Source organism: Pseudophryne corroboree, chromosome 8, assembly GCF_028390025.1.
Source record: "Pseudophryne corroboree isolate aPseCor3 chromosome 8, aPseCor3.hap2, whole genome shotgun sequence".
In the NCBI taxonomy this organism is placed as follows: domain Eukaryota; kingdom Metazoa; phylum Chordata; class Amphibia; order Anura; family Myobatrachidae; genus Pseudophryne; species Pseudophryne corroboree.
The window spans coordinates 405,905,495-405,922,691 of NC_086451.1; the positions used below are offsets into that span (position 1 = coordinate 405,905,495).

General features: G+C 41.3%; 1 protein-coding gene across 1 annotated transcript in view; it reads right to left on the bottom strand.

Annotated features, from left to right (window-relative positions):
• Positions 1–6,710: 6,710 nt before the first annotated feature.
• The window catches only part of LOC134949890 (cytochrome P450 2C31-like), a 62,220-nt gene continuing 51,733 nt past the window's right edge, over positions 6,711–17,197 (bottom strand). The window contains exons 8-9 of the mRNA XM_063938586.1: positions 7,985–8,126; positions 6,711–6,892 (exon numbers count right to left, since the gene is read on the bottom strand). Coding sequence (XP_063794656.1) covers positions 6,711–6,892; positions 7,985–8,126 — 324 coding nt within the window. The remainder of the gene's footprint in view (positions 6,893–7,984; positions 8,127–17,197) is intronic.

A 17,197-nucleotide genomic window follows, 5' to 3' on the forward strand; every position in this document is an offset into this window, starting at 1 on the left:
GAGGTGGATTTTACGTTCTTTTTTTTTTTTTTTCTTTCTCGTTTGTCTGCTGGCTTTGACTTTGGCTCCCCCTGCTGGTCAGATACCTGCAGTGTCTGCCTTTTTTTTTTTTTTTTTTCTCGTTTGTCTGCTGGCTTTGACTTTGGCTCCCCCTGCTGGTCAGATACCTGCAGTGTCTGCCTTTTTTTTTTTTTTCTTTCATCTTTTATATAGTGATTAATTTTTTGGTACCACGTCACCTGTTTTGTCATGGATAAATATATGGCCAAGCAACAGAGGGGTGGTAAAGGTAACCAGGCTACTAAAAGTCGTGAAACCAGAGCCTCCACTCCGGTCTCCCAAGGCTCCCCAGCTTCTCCAGATAGAGATAACGTCCTGGCAGGAGTCTCGGATTCGACCAAATATGCATCTGCCTCTGTCGCTAAAGCACAAGAAATTTCTGATATTATCTCCCCGCTGCTTGACAAAAAATTGGCAAGTTTGAAGGAGGCGATTGACTCTACCATGGTGCAAATAAAAGTACATGAAACACGTCTGGATGAGGCAGAACAACGGATCTCAGATCTTGAGGATGATTTGTCCGCTGCAAAAGCACTGATTGATACACATGAAACGTCCCTCGCAGCAGTAAACGACAAGTTAGAGAATCTTGAAAACCGAAATCGTCGGAATAACTTACGTCTGATTGGTCTGCCTGAGTCGGTCCGCCAAAAGGATCTCATGGATATGGTCTCCACCTGGCTGCCGCAGGAACTTAATTGCGCACCTGCTTCCGGCTCCTTCCTGATTGAAAGAGTTCATCGCGTTGGACCTGACCGTCGGACTGACCAGCGCAGACCTCGACCTGTTATATTCCGGTTCCTTAATTACACGGATAAAGTTGGTGTCATGGAAGCATACCGCAAAGCTCAAGATCTATCCTATTAAGGGAATCGTTTGATGTTGTTTCAGGACTTCTCTTATCAGGTGGCGATGAAACGCCGTGAATTTTCGCCGGTGTGCAAGTTACTGTTCGAAGCGGGAGTTCGCTTCGCTCTTCTATACCCTGCCAAACTTCGAGTACATCATGACGGCAAACAATTCTTTTTTGATTCAGTGGAACCAGCCAAGACTTTCGTGGCCTCTCTTCCTGCTATCTCTACTGCCGCGGAGTGATTGACTGTCACGCCAGCTAGTATTGTGCAATTGTTCTTATTGCAATTATCATTATGATGTTTCTCGCTGTTTATTTCATCATGTTGTGGTTAACTGTTATTTTATGTCCCGGGCTGTTTCTGATTGACGCCGTTCACGGGATCTTACTTTTGTTCCATCTCATTGCCTGCTTTTTTGTTCTTTCCTTTTTCTCTTCCTTTTCTAGCTCTCTTCACCCCTTTCTCCCTTTTGTTATTCTTTCCTTTTTCCTCCAGCTCCTCTCCCACCTTATTCATATCAGAGGTTTTTATTTGTTTCATGATAGACTGCTCTGGTCTATTGCGTTGGTTCTTATAATGTTACAAAATGGAAGAACTGCAGGACTTATGTCATATGTTATTTTGTTTGTCTTCTTTTGTTTTATGCTGTTGTTGGGGTTGGGCGGTTACACGCGGTCACACCTTGTAGTTCCCTTGCTTGCTGGGACATGGGGGACTCCTTTCCTTGCTGTATTCAAATTTACTTATTTTACTAAATGTGGTATTGGCTAATCCTATAGACCCTGCTACTTTATCACTGAGTAGAAAAACACATATTAAATTCCTATCCTGGAATGTGGAGGGCTTAAATACCCCTATAAAGAGGAAAAAGGTGTTACAACACCTTAAACGTCTTAAACCGGACGTAGCGGTACTCCAGGAGACCCATTGGAGGGAGGGTGACAATAATAAATTGCGGGACACTTGGATAGGGGAATTCTTCTCTGCCTCCTTTACGACTAAAAAAAGGGGTGTGATGCTGCTTCTTCATAAGTCTCTACGTTATGTTGTCCTTGATAAACTGTGTGACTCTGAAGGCAGATTTCTATTTGTTAAACTGCGCATTGAAAACTCAATTTACACGATAGCCACTATATATGCACCCAATGGCCCGAATGGTGCCTTTTTTACCGATCTTTATGTTAAATTACAGGAATGGGCTGAAGGGGCCATCATTTTGGGTGGGGATTTTAATGCTACTTTGGACCCTATGTTAGACAGATCAGGTACCGGGGGGCGGGGTAGCGCGCCATCCGCATTACGATTTTTTATTTCTTCCTTGCAGCTGTCAGACCCGTGGCGTCATCAACATCCTGTGGAAAGGGATTACACCTTTTATTCTCATCCTCACCGCACCTCCACTAGAATTGACTTTTGGCTTTTGCCTACACATTTACTTTCCAGGGTCTCTCAATCTAAGGTGGAAAATATTGTCATCTCCGATAACGCCCCTACCTGGTTCACTTTATCTCTTTCTAATCCCTCAATGACTTCATTTAATTGGAGATTTCCCTCATATCTGTTTGACTCCCCCGACTTCAAATTAGATTTAGAACGACATTTTCTAAATTATGTGGATGACAATCTACAACACATGGACGACATTAATCTGTTCTGGGCCGCATCAAAACCGGTACTGCGTGGTCATATAATTAATTATGTTGCCCATAAACGGAGAGTACTTAATCAGAGGTATACGGATCTTGGACAGACATTGACTACAGCATATGCAAATATGTTGAGATCTGACACCGCTGAGACTCGCCACACATATTTGACCACTAAACACCTTTATGACACTCTATGTACCGAGCGTGCTCAATGTGTCTTAGATTTTCAAAAACATCGATACTTTAGATGGGGTAATAGGTCAGGCAAATTGCTGGCTAACGTGGTTAGAAGTCAACGCCCCCCAGTTACTGTCTCGCGTATTCTCTCAGACGGAAAGGTTTTAACAGCTCCCTCAGAAATTACAGATTCTTTTTTGAATTATTTTAAGACATTGTATGCTGCTCCACCGGATCACCCTTCTTTAGGTATGTCCTTCCTCAGATCGGCAGGTTCACCTGTTTTGACGGATGAGGAACATGAATCTCTTACTGCCCCCACCAATGACTTAGAAATTTTATCTGTGATAAAACGCCTAACCAACGGTAAGGCTCCAGGCCCCGATGGCCTATCCGCAGAATATTATAAAATATTGGCTCCACATATCGTCCCTCATTTAGTTGTCCTTTTTAATTCAATTCTTTCTGGCCAAGCCCCACCTCCCTCCTTTACTCAAGCCCGCATTATCCTGATACCCAAACCTGGGAAGGATCCCACTTTAATACAGTCCTATCGCCCCATATCTTTACTAAACCAAGATTTAAAACTATTCACTACCTTGCTGGCACAGCGTCTACAGTTACTGCTTCCAAAGTTGCTTCACCATTCCCAATCTGGTTTTGTGAAAGGCAGGTCCTCTGTACATAATATTAGACAAGTGGTCGCTGCTCTTACACAATCCACGAGAGTAACTGGGGGAAGTTCTTTATTGGTCAGCTGTGACGCCGATAAAGCCTTTGATCGAGTTTCCTGGAACCATCTCCTTAGGCTTTTTCACCTACAAAATTTTGGTTCCTCTTTTGTCCGACTTTTTCGCATGTTATACTCTAGCCCGACCGCGTTTCTCACGGTAAACGGCTTGAACACTGATAGTTTCTCACTCCACAGGGGCACTCGGCAGGGTTGCCCCTTATCTCCCCTACTTTTCGACTTAGCCCTAGATCCCCTTATTAGGCAATTCTACAAAAATACTGACTGGCTAGGCATAAAAATTGGTTCTCATGAGCTTAAGGTTTCGGCCTATGCTGACGACTTGTTGTTATATTTTGCTAACCCTCAAGAGGCCTTTCCCAGTTTTTTAAGACTTCTTCATACCTTTGAGTCCATTTCAGGATTCCAGGTAAATGAATCTAAAACAGAGGCCTTGGCATTACATTCAAAAGCTGTGGAGGGGTGGGATGGCCGATTTCCTTTTAAATGGGCACACTCCTCTTTGAAATATTTGGGACTTAATATCCCGGTGCTTCCATCTGACCTATATAGGGTTAATTTCCCAACAGTAATCTCTCGCATTATGGCAGATTTTCAATCTTGGAAACACCTCCCGCTTTCATACATTGGCAGATGCCATTTAATTAAAATGATCTCGTTCCCCAGATTGCTTTATCCTATACAAATGCTCCCTTTGATGCTTAAGGATTCAGACATTCGGTTACTGTCTACGGCCATGAGTAAATTCATATGGGCGGGGAAAAAGCCTAGAATTTCACTTTTTAAGTTAAGCCAAAGTCAAAACTATGGGGGTATTAACTTGCCTTGTATACGCAGTTATGTTTTTAGCAGCGCAATACAGAATAGCAGTTGATTGGTTACAAGGATCCTCTGATTTTGCAAATACTGATTTGGAACAAGCCTTTTGTCCAGACATTCTCCTCCCTAGTTTACTACATATGAAACCCACTACATATCCTCCACATGTGGCCTGTAACCTATTATTAATTAGTACTTGTATGGCATGGAGACGATCTCGCTCCCGGATGGGCATCTCGACCCATACCACACTATTTCTTCCACTATCACACAAGGACTTTCAAATGCCTTACACTACTACATCTACTGTGCTTAGGGACTGGTATTTTGGAGGTTTGCGCTTAATTCACCAGATTATAGATCCAACTTCCCTTAAAGTGCTCTCCCACGATTGCTTGGTGGAAAAATTCCCTAATTTATATATCCCCCTTTTTCTTTATTTTCAGATACGTAGTTATGCTACAAAGGTGGTGTCTAAATTGTCTATATCTGACAAGGCGAATGTGCTGGATGGTGCGCTACGTTGCTGCCCAGGGAGGGGTTGCTCCACATCTGTTATTTATGTACATATCAAACGATCCGTGAATGTTGATACTCTGTCTACGGGTATGGCTAAGTGGACAAATGATTTTCCATCTTTACCTTTCAAATCTATACTTGATGCCTTTGTACGGCTTAACAAACTTTTGATTTCAACATCTTATGCAGAAATGACGTATCAGATCTTACATAGATCTTATATTACACCTAAGTTGCGCTGTCTCATGGGTATATCATCGACTTCTGCCTGTTTTAAGTGTCAAGCTCCTGATGCAGATCTCTATCATTGTTTATGGAGCTGCCCTGAGGTGGCCAAGTTTTGGTCGCTTGTACAGAATTATATTCAAAACACCCTGGGTATATCTTTCGCCCTTTCTCCTGAATGGGCCCTTTGGGATATATATCCGACTTCTAGTGGGAAACCGCCCATGGGACACCACAACTTAATAGCAAAAATTGCTGCCGCAGGGAGGAAGACCATCCTCTCACAGTGGATATCTTCAGACACTTTGACCCTTACGTTATTACTGCCTAGAATCACTCATTTATTCAATATGGATTGGTTGGAAATGTCCATTAATAAGGAGGAGAGGGCAGACAAATTTTTTAAAACCTGGTTGCCTTATATAAAAACTTTGCCTCGGGCCCAAAGAGATATAATGCGGAAAGGTGTATTACTTACCTCCTGGTACAACTTGGAGATGCTCTCCTCGAACTGCCCTCCGTTTTGAGCTCTCATTGACACTGCTTAAAATTGATTCTGTTGTTGCCTTTTGATTTGATATGTGTTTTTGTGCGATGTGCGGGACGTGTGACCACCTCAATATTCATTTTTATCTGTTTACCTGATATATTTCATGTTTGCTTTAATTAATTTGCTGTTGCAGATATACTTATTACTTATGCATATATTTTTTGTATGTTGTGCATTTCTTCAATAAAATGTTTAAAAAAATAAATAAATAAATGTATCATTACTATTGCATGCTTATTATAATTGTATCGCTTCAGGAATTTATCTTAGTAACAAATCTTGCTACAGGTGAAGAGGCAACATGCACACTATAGCTAATAAACCATAGAAGTCCCAGCAATGAATGAAATGACAGTTATTAGTAGTATATAATTACGTCTCCTGGGGCTCTGAACACCGAGCATCCTCGGTGGAGTCCACTATAGCCCACTAACTAATTGAACAAGGAGAGGAAGTGAGCTGAATTGCTCTAACAGAGGCTGCTACTGTGTATTTACCGGCGTCTTTATAATGGTTACCAGGATATTCATATGATCTCCCGAGGGCTAGAGGAAATCCTTTGATGCCCACTTGGATGAAAACGTATAATGTCCGGTTTTTTTTATTTAAATTTCACTTATTAAAGGATATATTAATTATTATTTTAAATATGTATGTGCTTGTTTAAATAAATTCAAATTGGAACTTAGCTTGAAATGTGAAAATATTTTGATACAGTAGTTTACATTGGACAGCAAACTGTATTCTCTTTCCTGCCCTTAAACAGCTATGGTTAATGGTACTGTATTCACTTATTGTATATTTATTATAGACAGTGCCTACTAATATTTTTGGTGGATTCCAAAGTTGCGTTATTTAACAATTTTCCATTTTGGGATTTTAGCTTTACTTCACCATGCTAAAATCCTCTCTCCTTCCCTAATTACTAAACTTAAAACAAACCCACTTTTAGAACAATTGTTGGAGCATTATAACAATAAAATATAATTTTTACCATGTAACTTAGATCAAGTTTAAAATATTGTATCCTGAATAGAGTTTGGAATTGAAAGTCAACATGGTACATTTCAATGTAAAGAACATTTGAATATACAGTATAATAACAGTTAACGAGGGATGAAAGAGATCCTGTAAGGTTTTGGAAATTTCCCCAATCCAGATATACTAGGTATGATGTCCAATTCCTCCAGTGCAATGGGAGACTTCAGGTTAAAATTTTGCAGAATAGTGATTAAGAAAATAAAAAGCTCCACATGAACCAGAGCCTTTCCCAAGCACATCCTTTTCCCTGGAGCAAAATAAAAATATACAACATTACAAAAAGACATCTGTCACATCTTTAAGGACATCTAAAGACTACAGTATCTCATCAGCTGTTTAAAAGGGAAGTATTGTTCAATGGTACAGAATTGATAGCATGAAATTGTTTATGGAACCTTCATGTTTCATATATCAAATGTCCAATGTTATATTGCTATCTAACTGTATTATGGGAAAAACTATTTGAAAAGCTTGAGTTCAGTATTACCTATGAAATAATTAGAATTGTTAAAATGTATCCATATACTCTACTTAATTCTGAATTTAAGCTCTGTTAGGTATTTCCTCAATTTCCTCAATCCCCATCCTTACTTATAGTATTAAGATATGAAATTATATGTTGTCCTCACCAGATCATGAGCTGTGTTTAAGACATGCAATAATGATAAGATATACAGTATAGTATTTTGTAGAATGCAATAGAGAAATACAATCTAGAATCTGATTTATTTCTATGGGCATCACCTTCACATCATTTTTAGAAACTTCCGTAAATCTACCCCCCAGAGTATATAATCAGCTCTCTATTGCCCTTATATATCAATAAGTGATACATTTCACTGTGAGTGATAAATTGCACCAGCCAATCAGCTCCTAACTTTCATGTCACAGGCTGTGTTTGAAAAATTACAGTTAGGAGGTGATTGGATGGTGCAATTTATAACTCACAGTGAAATTTATGACTCATTGATAAATAAGGGCATATATTTCATGAAAAAGTAGTGCTAAGATATCCTTTCAGTTTGTATACTGCTTTTTTTTTACTGTAAATAGCTAGTTTGATCTATGATTATGACCTTATGGTCTTCTGTAATTAAAACTTCTTCCATTTTTCATATTCTACAGTAGGTGGTTTTTCCATGCACAAAAACCCAGAAATCCATTTTAACTACTTTATTACTTTATCACATGTGGTTGGGACATCTTACCATGGTTTTCTGCATGCACACACACATGCACAAAAACACACACATACACATAATAGTATTTGACACACACAATAACTAGGAATTACTTAAAGTACTATAAGAAATAATTATTTCTATTTACAAGTCTGTACCTAATGCCAGAGGAATAAAGGCATCATTCTTTTTAAATTCACCATTTTCATCAAGGAAATTCTTTGGATTGAACTCATTTGGGTATGGGAAACAGGTGGGGTCTTTCAGTACCGAGGTCAACATCGGAAACACATTGGTGTGCTGAAAAGCATACAAGACTGAAGGTTAGATTTTTACATCTCAGTAACCTACATCTATTCTCCTATTTTACCAAATGCACCATAATGTGACTGATGTAAGATTATTGGTGAGTTGAGGTTTCAACTGATCTTGGGAGCAGCTACAGATGTAGCCACCTTTATCTTGAGTGGCCGCGGCGGTTGGCCCGTTCGACCATACGCAGCGCACTGTGGCGTAGCGAGGCGCGCATAGCCACAGAGAGGCTATCTAATCGCACGGAGACAGACATTTGACGTTTGGCGTTACCTTTACGTGTAATACCTGCGATCAGCCACCAGATGTCGCTTTTTACAATCACCACTGCGCATGCGTGTGGTCTCCCGTAAAATACAATACTGACATACATAATAAGGACTACTTTACTAAGGCGTCTCATTACGCTGCATACAGCAAATACTGTACTCATTACGCTGCATTATTTAATACAGTACTGTACAGTATATACAGTACGACACCGACGCAAATACAGTAGTACAGCATACAGTATATGATCCATCTACAATACTTTATGAATACTGTATGTGAGCGTCCGAGTCCCGCAGACAAAACACAGTACTGTAAAACCAGTAGTGTACACTGTCGCAAATGGATGTGTGTTACAAGTTCACTATTGCCTCTCAAGATTAGGAATTTTCTACAGTATGTTATCGTCTTAATCCCGTAGCCATTACAGCATAATCAAAACCAACGGATTTATACATTTGTCTGCGGCGAAGTGGTGAAGTGTTTCGCTTCCTATACTCAGAGTCCAGGGTTCGATTCCTTAAGTACTAATGCATGTTACTGTAGTTTTTTTCACACTTTATTATTTTTTTTATTCACCCCCACCTCGTGGCAGGCAGCAGTTGGGTATGGAATGAGAAATGGCATAAGCTGTGCAGGCTACGGGGCGGTGCTGAAGGAGCGTCACAATCCCCTAGCCAAAATACACAGATACTGTAAGCGTATACTGTAAGATACTGTAAGCGTGAGATACTGTATTGAGCTAGGGGATTGTGACGCTCCTTCAGCATTGCCCCCTGAACTGTGAAATGTACAGTATGCCATATTGTATCTCACTACATATCCGAGCGCTGCCACGTGCTGGGAGTTCACGGTCGGCGGCCATGTTGTCAGGTTGCTAAGCGATCCAGCTCGGTATACCGTAATGTGCATAGACCTCGCTTATCCCAATGTAATTGAGCTAGGGGATTGTGACGCTCCTTCAGCATCGCCCCGTAGCCTGCACAGCTTATGCCATTTCTCATTCCATACCCAACTGCTGCCTGCCACGAGGTGGGGGTTCAGGAGGTGGGGGTTCATGGGTAGTGGTCGTTTTGACAGTGTGCTATGCGATTGAGTCCGGTGTACCGTAATACTGTATGCAATCCTACAGTAGCTTATCCCTCCCCTGTGTATTTTGGCTAGGGGATTGTGACGCTCCTTCAGCATTGCCCCCTGAACTGTGAAATGTATGCCATATTGTATCTCACTACATATCCGAGCGCTGCCACGTGCTGGGAGTTCACGGTCGGCGGCCATTTTGTCAGGTTGCTAAGCGATCCAGCTCGGTATACCGTAATGTGCATAGACCTCGCTTATCCCAATGTAATTGAGCTAGGGGATTGTGACGCTCCTTCAGCATTGCCCCCTGAACTGTGAAATGTATGCCATATTGTATCTCACTACATATCCGAGCGCTGCCACGTGCTGGGGGTTCACGGTCGGTGGCCATTTTTAGTGTGCATAGAACTCGCTTATCCACATAGGCCCCTGTGTTTTTAACTACTATATTGAGATGCACATTTCTAGGCCTACAGTATTTAATATACAGTAAGCAGCATTGTTGTTAGGCAATAATTGAAGAATTTACATACAGTACTGACATGTACTGTATGTAATGCTTGTACATCATGTCAGTCGACCCTTATGCTGTACACTACTGTAAGTCTCACAGGGCCCATGCACTTCCAAGGAGGGTTATTTACTGTACTGTATCTGTTTCATACAGGAAACTAATTGCAGTCCATAACACTAATATTAAGCCCACTCCATTATCCACTCCTCCCCTGTGTATTAAACACCCCCTACCACCCTGGAAGTCATGTACCAGGGCCCCTTCATTCAGCACAATGCCCCCTTCTACAGTTTAGTGTTCTCCTTCCTGCCCCATCTGTGCAGTAAAGGAATAATTAGCAGAAATTATTTCTCCAGGTCCTACTGTACATACTGAGCGAAAGATAGAACCCCCCTATCCCCCGCGGAGCATCAAAGCTGCCGCTGATAGCTCCCCCCACCCCTTCCGCTGGTGAGTGGGTAGGGTCCCCAGTGCATTGCTGTGTCCAGGGGCCCACACTGCTGTTAAGATGGCTCTAGTAATTGAGCTAGGGGATTGTGACGCTCCTTCAGCATTGCCCCTGGACTGTACCATACTGTATCTCACTCCATATCCAAGCGCTGCCATGTGCTGGGAGTTCACGGTCGGTGGCCATTTTGTCAGGTTGCTAAGCGATCCAGCTCGGTATAACGTAATGTGCATAGACCTCGCTTATCCCGGTGTACTATGTGCAGTAGTACTGAATGATTGCTATCACTTGTGGTGAAACACCTATCTTATCAAATACAGTAACTACTGTACAGTATAGTTGTTCGCACAGGTGATGGTAATCATACTGTATATTTAAACTGAAGTCCGTAACAGAGCATTCTGTCCCTCCTGCAGAGGTTCTTGTTGGGAGGCACAGGGAAAAAAGGCAAATACTGTACAGTACTGTATTTGCACTTTACTGTTGTGCACTTTATTTGAAAATGTACAGTTGTTTGCTATTTTTAGCATGCTGTGCTTTACATGTTTTCTTATTGTGGTTTTTATATTTTTAGACAAAAGACAAAGAATGCAGACTACCAGATTTTACGGGAGTGCCAAAACCCACCCATCAGTGGCACAGAAACTTGCTGCAGTAGTCCCACAAAAGAAGAAGAAAACTGCCAAGGCGGCTCAGAAAGAAAATGTGGTGAAACCACGAAAAAATGCCAAGGCAAAGAATAATACGTTGGAGCTGATATGTGGTGTGGCAAATGATGTAATTGTTCCATCTCCTGCAGATCACAGTGTTCAGCCAATGAATCTGGAAATACCGGTGCTAGAGGACGTGACAAACACGCTGCATCAGGAAGCTTCTTTTTTGGACCATGTAGCCACCCCTGGACAAGAAGACATGACACATTCACCACGAAGAAGGTTGCATTTCACAGATGTGAACACCAAAGTGCAGGACTGCCAGTGTACCTGTCCTGTTTTACTAAAGGAGCTACTCAGTAAGGTGACCAATATGGAGTCAGAAGTTGGTGGACAGGTCAATCAGCTGCAGACCGATGTGGCTGGCCTTAAAGAAGGCATAAAGGAACAGATGGTAGAAGCCATGAAGAAAGTCATTGAACAAACGAGGGAAGAATGGCAAGTTGGAGTTTGCCGCACCATCATTGCAACACACCACCAAGCGGTTCAAGTCAGCGGCCTGGACGACCGAGGCCTGGAGGACCGCAGAGGAGGCCTGGAGGACCGCAGAGGAGGCCTGGAGGACCGCAGCGGACTGGACGAAGTCAGCGGCATGGACGACCACAGAGGCCCTAGGCTACGGAGCAAGTAATAGTCCAGATTGTACAGACTATGGGGCAATGCTGAAGGAGCGTCACAATCCCCTAGCTAAAATACACAGTATGCATATTATGGTACACCGGACTCGATGACATACTGTAGCACACTGGCAAAATGGCCGCCGCCCCTGAACCCTTGTGCAGGTTATGGGGCAATGCTGAAGGAGCGTCACAATCCCCTAGCCAAAATACACAGGGGAGGGATAAGCTACTGTAGGATTGCATACAGTATTACGGTACACCGGACTCAATCGCATAGCACACTGTCAAAACGACCACTTTGTGCAGGGTACGGGGCAATGCTGAAGGAGCGTCACAATCCCCTAGCTACAATACACAGGGGTGATAGAGATAATCGAGTGGCTGGAGGGGGGTCCCCTTGATTTAAGGGGCCCCCACTCCTCCAGGGTACTCCGGCCAGGTGTGACTAGTTGGGTATTTAATTCCATGGCCGCAGGGACCGGTATAAAAGTCTCCCCCGGCTGTGCATTATCTGTCCAGCTAGTGGAGCCCAGTGCTGATTCAAAAAATATGGGGAACCCCTACGCTTTTTTTGTCCCCCTTATTTTTTGCACCAGGACCAGGCGCAGAGCCCGGTGCTGGTTCTAAAAAGATGGGGGATCCCGTGTCCATTTTTTCCGTATTCCTGCCGGAATTCGACTGCAATTGCATATACAGTACTGTACCCCTTAATGTCACTGCTTACAGTATACAGTATTTAGACATGAGCTTGTGTACAGTATCTGTCATGAGGTGCTTTTTTCACTGACACTATAACTTTTTTCTATTGTGATATACTGTACAGAGGCGGCAAACTAGCGAAATGGGAATAATCAGCTTCTGCAGAATAAAATGAGATGCTACAGTACATGCCTATATTCTGTGAGTGACTGCGGCTCTATGAAATTAAATCAGAAAATTTAAATATGAAATGTATTACTAATGTGTGGCATTACTGTACTGTATGTGTACTGTATAAGGTGTACTACAATATTTTCTGGTGTAACATAAGGAAAGGGCACTACTGCATGGTCTAATGCAGTGGTTCTCAAACTTGGTCCTCAGGACCCCACACAGTGCATGTTTTGCAGGTAAACCAGCAAGTGCACAGATGTATTCATTACTAACTGACACATTTTAGAAGGTCCATACAGTAGGTGGAGCTACTGTAATTTTTTCACTTGTGATTCTGTGAGACCTGCAAAACCTGCACTGTGTGGGGTCCTGAGGACTGAGTTTGAGAACCTGTGGTCTAATGTAAATAAAGATGAATGTGGTGGGGTGTAATGTGAATAAGGGGCATTACTGTTAGGAGTAATGTGGTACTATGATATGATGTCATGAGAATAAGAGACACCACTGCATGATATAATGTGAATAAAGTTGCAGTACTGTGTTGTGTCATTTCATCTTCGGGTATTATTGTGTTACCATGCCCCTTCCCAGCAAGAACATACTGTACACTGTTTTGGGCTGGCACTAAATGTGCACATTGTTCTTATTTAGATTATAGGGGGTAGGAGCGCCAAAATGGGTGATGGTGCTGGGAAAGGGGTGCAGGGTTAGAGGCGGAACTACGTAGCATCTGTGCAAGAGGGCATCAGCCAAAATCTAGCCTAGGGCATCATGTTGGTCAGGTTTGGCTCTGATAATACTGTATACTGTACTCTTACTGTACTTTGCATTCAATACAGATACTGTTTGCACACAGGTTTTACATGAATCATTGGCAATGCTGCAGGAGTGTCTCATTAGGCAATCTAAAATATACCACGAGTATGGGTGGGGATACAGTAGGGAAGTTCTGTCACCATAAGCTGTCTGCTGTGTATAGCATATTTCCATCTGAGATGCATTTGTGTGTTTGTAATAAGAAAAAAACATTTTACTGTACATTTAGTGGATACAGTATTTCTCCCCCATAATGACGTATCATACTGTACAGGTACCCTCATGTACTGTACCGTACCATACTGTAAAATTGAATATTTATTGGAAAAACATCAATATTAATGTAAAAATAAAGTATTACAACATCCGATTCCATGTACTGCACTGATCAAAATGTACAGTACTCTTATTCAGGACTTATAAAACTGAAAATAACTGTTCATACAGTACACATCAATAACATTACTACTGTGTAATATTCTACATTAGTTTATGCAATAATCAGACAAAGGCAATTTTATCATTTTTTTTAATAATGCACCAATTTAAAATTTTAAACAGAAAATACAGAACTACATATTTGTGGCTTGACCATTTCTTTCAACTACAACAGGTAATACTTTATACAGGTGATTTATATAATTATTACAATGTTCAGGTGTGAGTACTTCTAGCCAAAATTTCTTTATCCCATCCACCAGTTGCTGTTTTGTTGTTGGCTTTGCAACACTCCTAACGTACCTCTTCAATTGAGCCCACACTAATTCGATTGGGTTCATGTCTGGTGATCTAATTAAAAAAAAAAAAAGCGTATAGAAAAAATTAATTACATTACAGTAAATAGAGAAAATTAAACATACAATATTGTACTGTTTATTAAACAAAATTTTTTTTTACAGTACTAGAGTGCTATCCAAAATTTTACTTGTACACTGTTGAAATAATACTCACTCTGGTGGTGTGCGTTCCCAATTCATACCTTTCTCTTCCATAAATTTGGCTGAGGCGGAGTGTTTAGGATCATTGTCTTGGAATATCCTATGGTGAGTTGGGTAATATTTATTCACAAATGGCACCATACATTTCTCTACTATTGTTTCTTGGAAATATTTCTTATCCATGATTCCTACAGAAATCAAAAAATGTTGTTCATTAATAAGCAACTCCTTTTATTGTGCAGTTACACGTACTCTACAGTACAACATGTATTTTTACAGAACACAGGCACAGAATAAAGTATAGTACTGTACTGTACCTTCGAAAAATAATAGGGGACCAGCTCCTAATCGTGATATGCCTCCCCATACATGGATTTTCAATGGATGCTTTGGGCGTGGTTTTAAAGAGATATGGTTACGTTTCCTGAATGACATTCTGGAGAACCGCTCAAGGGCAACAGACGATTCATCTGTGAAAATGACATCATCAAATGTTTCACCACTCTCAATCCATCGCCGTGCCTGTTCCACTCTCTTTTCTTTATTCACATCTCTTATCATTGGAGATATCCTGTGAAGAGCCAAAAATAATGAAATCAGATACAGTTATGAAATTACAGATTTACAGATTACTGTATATACAGTAGACTGTATGTGCAGTATACTGTATTATATACCTACTGTATACATTAAACTGTACATACAGTACATTAAGTTACATACAGAGTAATATATATATACTGTACATACTGTACATACACACAAACACAGTATACAGTATACAGTATGTAATCATCACAATAAGCCGGCAATGCTTCATTGCTGTCTCTGAGTGCCTATACAGTAGGTATCTCTTTTGGGATAGAATACTGTATATACAGTATATACACACACACATACTGTATATAGTATAAAGTACACACTCTGTATAATGATTTATGGCATTATTATATCACGTATCAAGGGATTATTAACAGTGCATTTACTGTATGGTTTATACTGCTTTCAGTATTTTACCTTGTTGCGCCAAAGGTCCATCCCATTTTCCGTCGCATCCTTCTGATGCTGGTGGCCGATATGTCCAGGTCATACTTGGAATGGAGAATTCGTTTTATTTGCAGAGCAGTACGCTCATCATCCTCACGAGTTAGTTCCTCCACAATTTGTTGCACTCTCCTACAGTACAATACAGTATGAAAAATATGAATTCATGAACAGCACAATCACAGTTACAATTGATGAAGTTTTTATTTTATTTCAAAAAAATTGTTTATGGTATAAAGCAAGTCATTTAAACATTACAGTAGTGTACAGTACGTACCATGTGCATTTTGTAGGAAATACAAATCTGGGCGTTGTTCTCTCGAATGCATGATAGCGCACCGTTTCTAAAGTGACTATAATGCCACTTTCCTTGAGCCATGCATGGATCTCTTTGATGGTTTTATTTTCTTTTTTCATGTTGGCGATTATCTTGCTCATCGTTTTGTTGATAGTTACTGGCATGTTGTCCAACTATAATTCCTGTATGGAGAGAAAACATTTGTGAATACTGTAGTCTAAAATTTACACATCTGAAAATGCATAAGAGTTTTATGATAGAAGTTAATACTGTACATGTTTACTATCCAGTACCTGATGTTCAAATTTAAGTATTGTATACTGTACAGTACTGAAAATACAACTTCAGTGTTATGGACTGCAATTAGTTTCCTGTATGAAACAGATACAGTACAGTAAATAACCCTCCTTGGAAGTGCATGGGCCCTGTGAGACTTACAGTAGTGTACAGAATAAGGGTCGACTGACATGATGTACAAGCATTACATACAGTACATGTCAGTACTGTATGTAAATTCTTCAATTATTGCCTAACAACAATGCTGCTTACTGTATATTAAATACTGTAGGCCTAGAAATGTGCATCTCAATATAGTAGTTAAAAACACAGGGGCCTATGTGGATAAGCGAGTTCTATGCACACTAAAAATGGCCACCGACCGTGAACCCCCAGCACGTGGCAGCGCTCGGATATGTAGTGAGATACAATATGGCATACATTTCACAGTTCAGGGGGCAATGCTGAAGGAGCGTCACAATCCCCTAGCTCAATTACATTGGGATAAGCGAGGTCTATGCACATTACGGTATACTGAGCTGGATCGCTTAGCAACCTGACAAAATGGCCGCCGACCGTGAACTCCCAGCACGTGGCAGCGCTCGGATATGTAGTGAGATACAATATGCATACATTTCACAGTTCAGGGGGCAATGCTGAAGGAGCGTCACAATCCCCTAGCTCAATTACATTGGGATAAGCGAGGTCTATGCACATTACGGTATACCGAGCTGGATCGCTTAGCAACCTGACAACATGGCCGCCGACCGTGAACTCCCAGCACGTGGCAGCGCTCGGATATGTAGTGAGATACAATATGGCATACATTTCACAGTTCAGGGGGCAATGCTGAAGGAGCGTCACAATCCCCTAGCTCAATTACATTGGGATAAGCGAGGTCTATGCACATTACGGTATACCGAGCTGGATCCCCCCTACCCCCATCGCCCTTCCCCCCTGGGGGCCTGCACAGGGAGGAAATTCAGGTCCTGTGCAATACACAAACGCTGAAGATCTACTGTACAGTACTGTTTTGCTCAGTTGGTAGCGTCAGAATACACTCATTTCATTCCCGCTGTTTAGGTGCATTTAGCGTAAAGAATCGCTCCTGCAGATGTACTTTGATTTATGTGAAACCTGTGTGCATCCTTCCATTGACTGTCTTACAA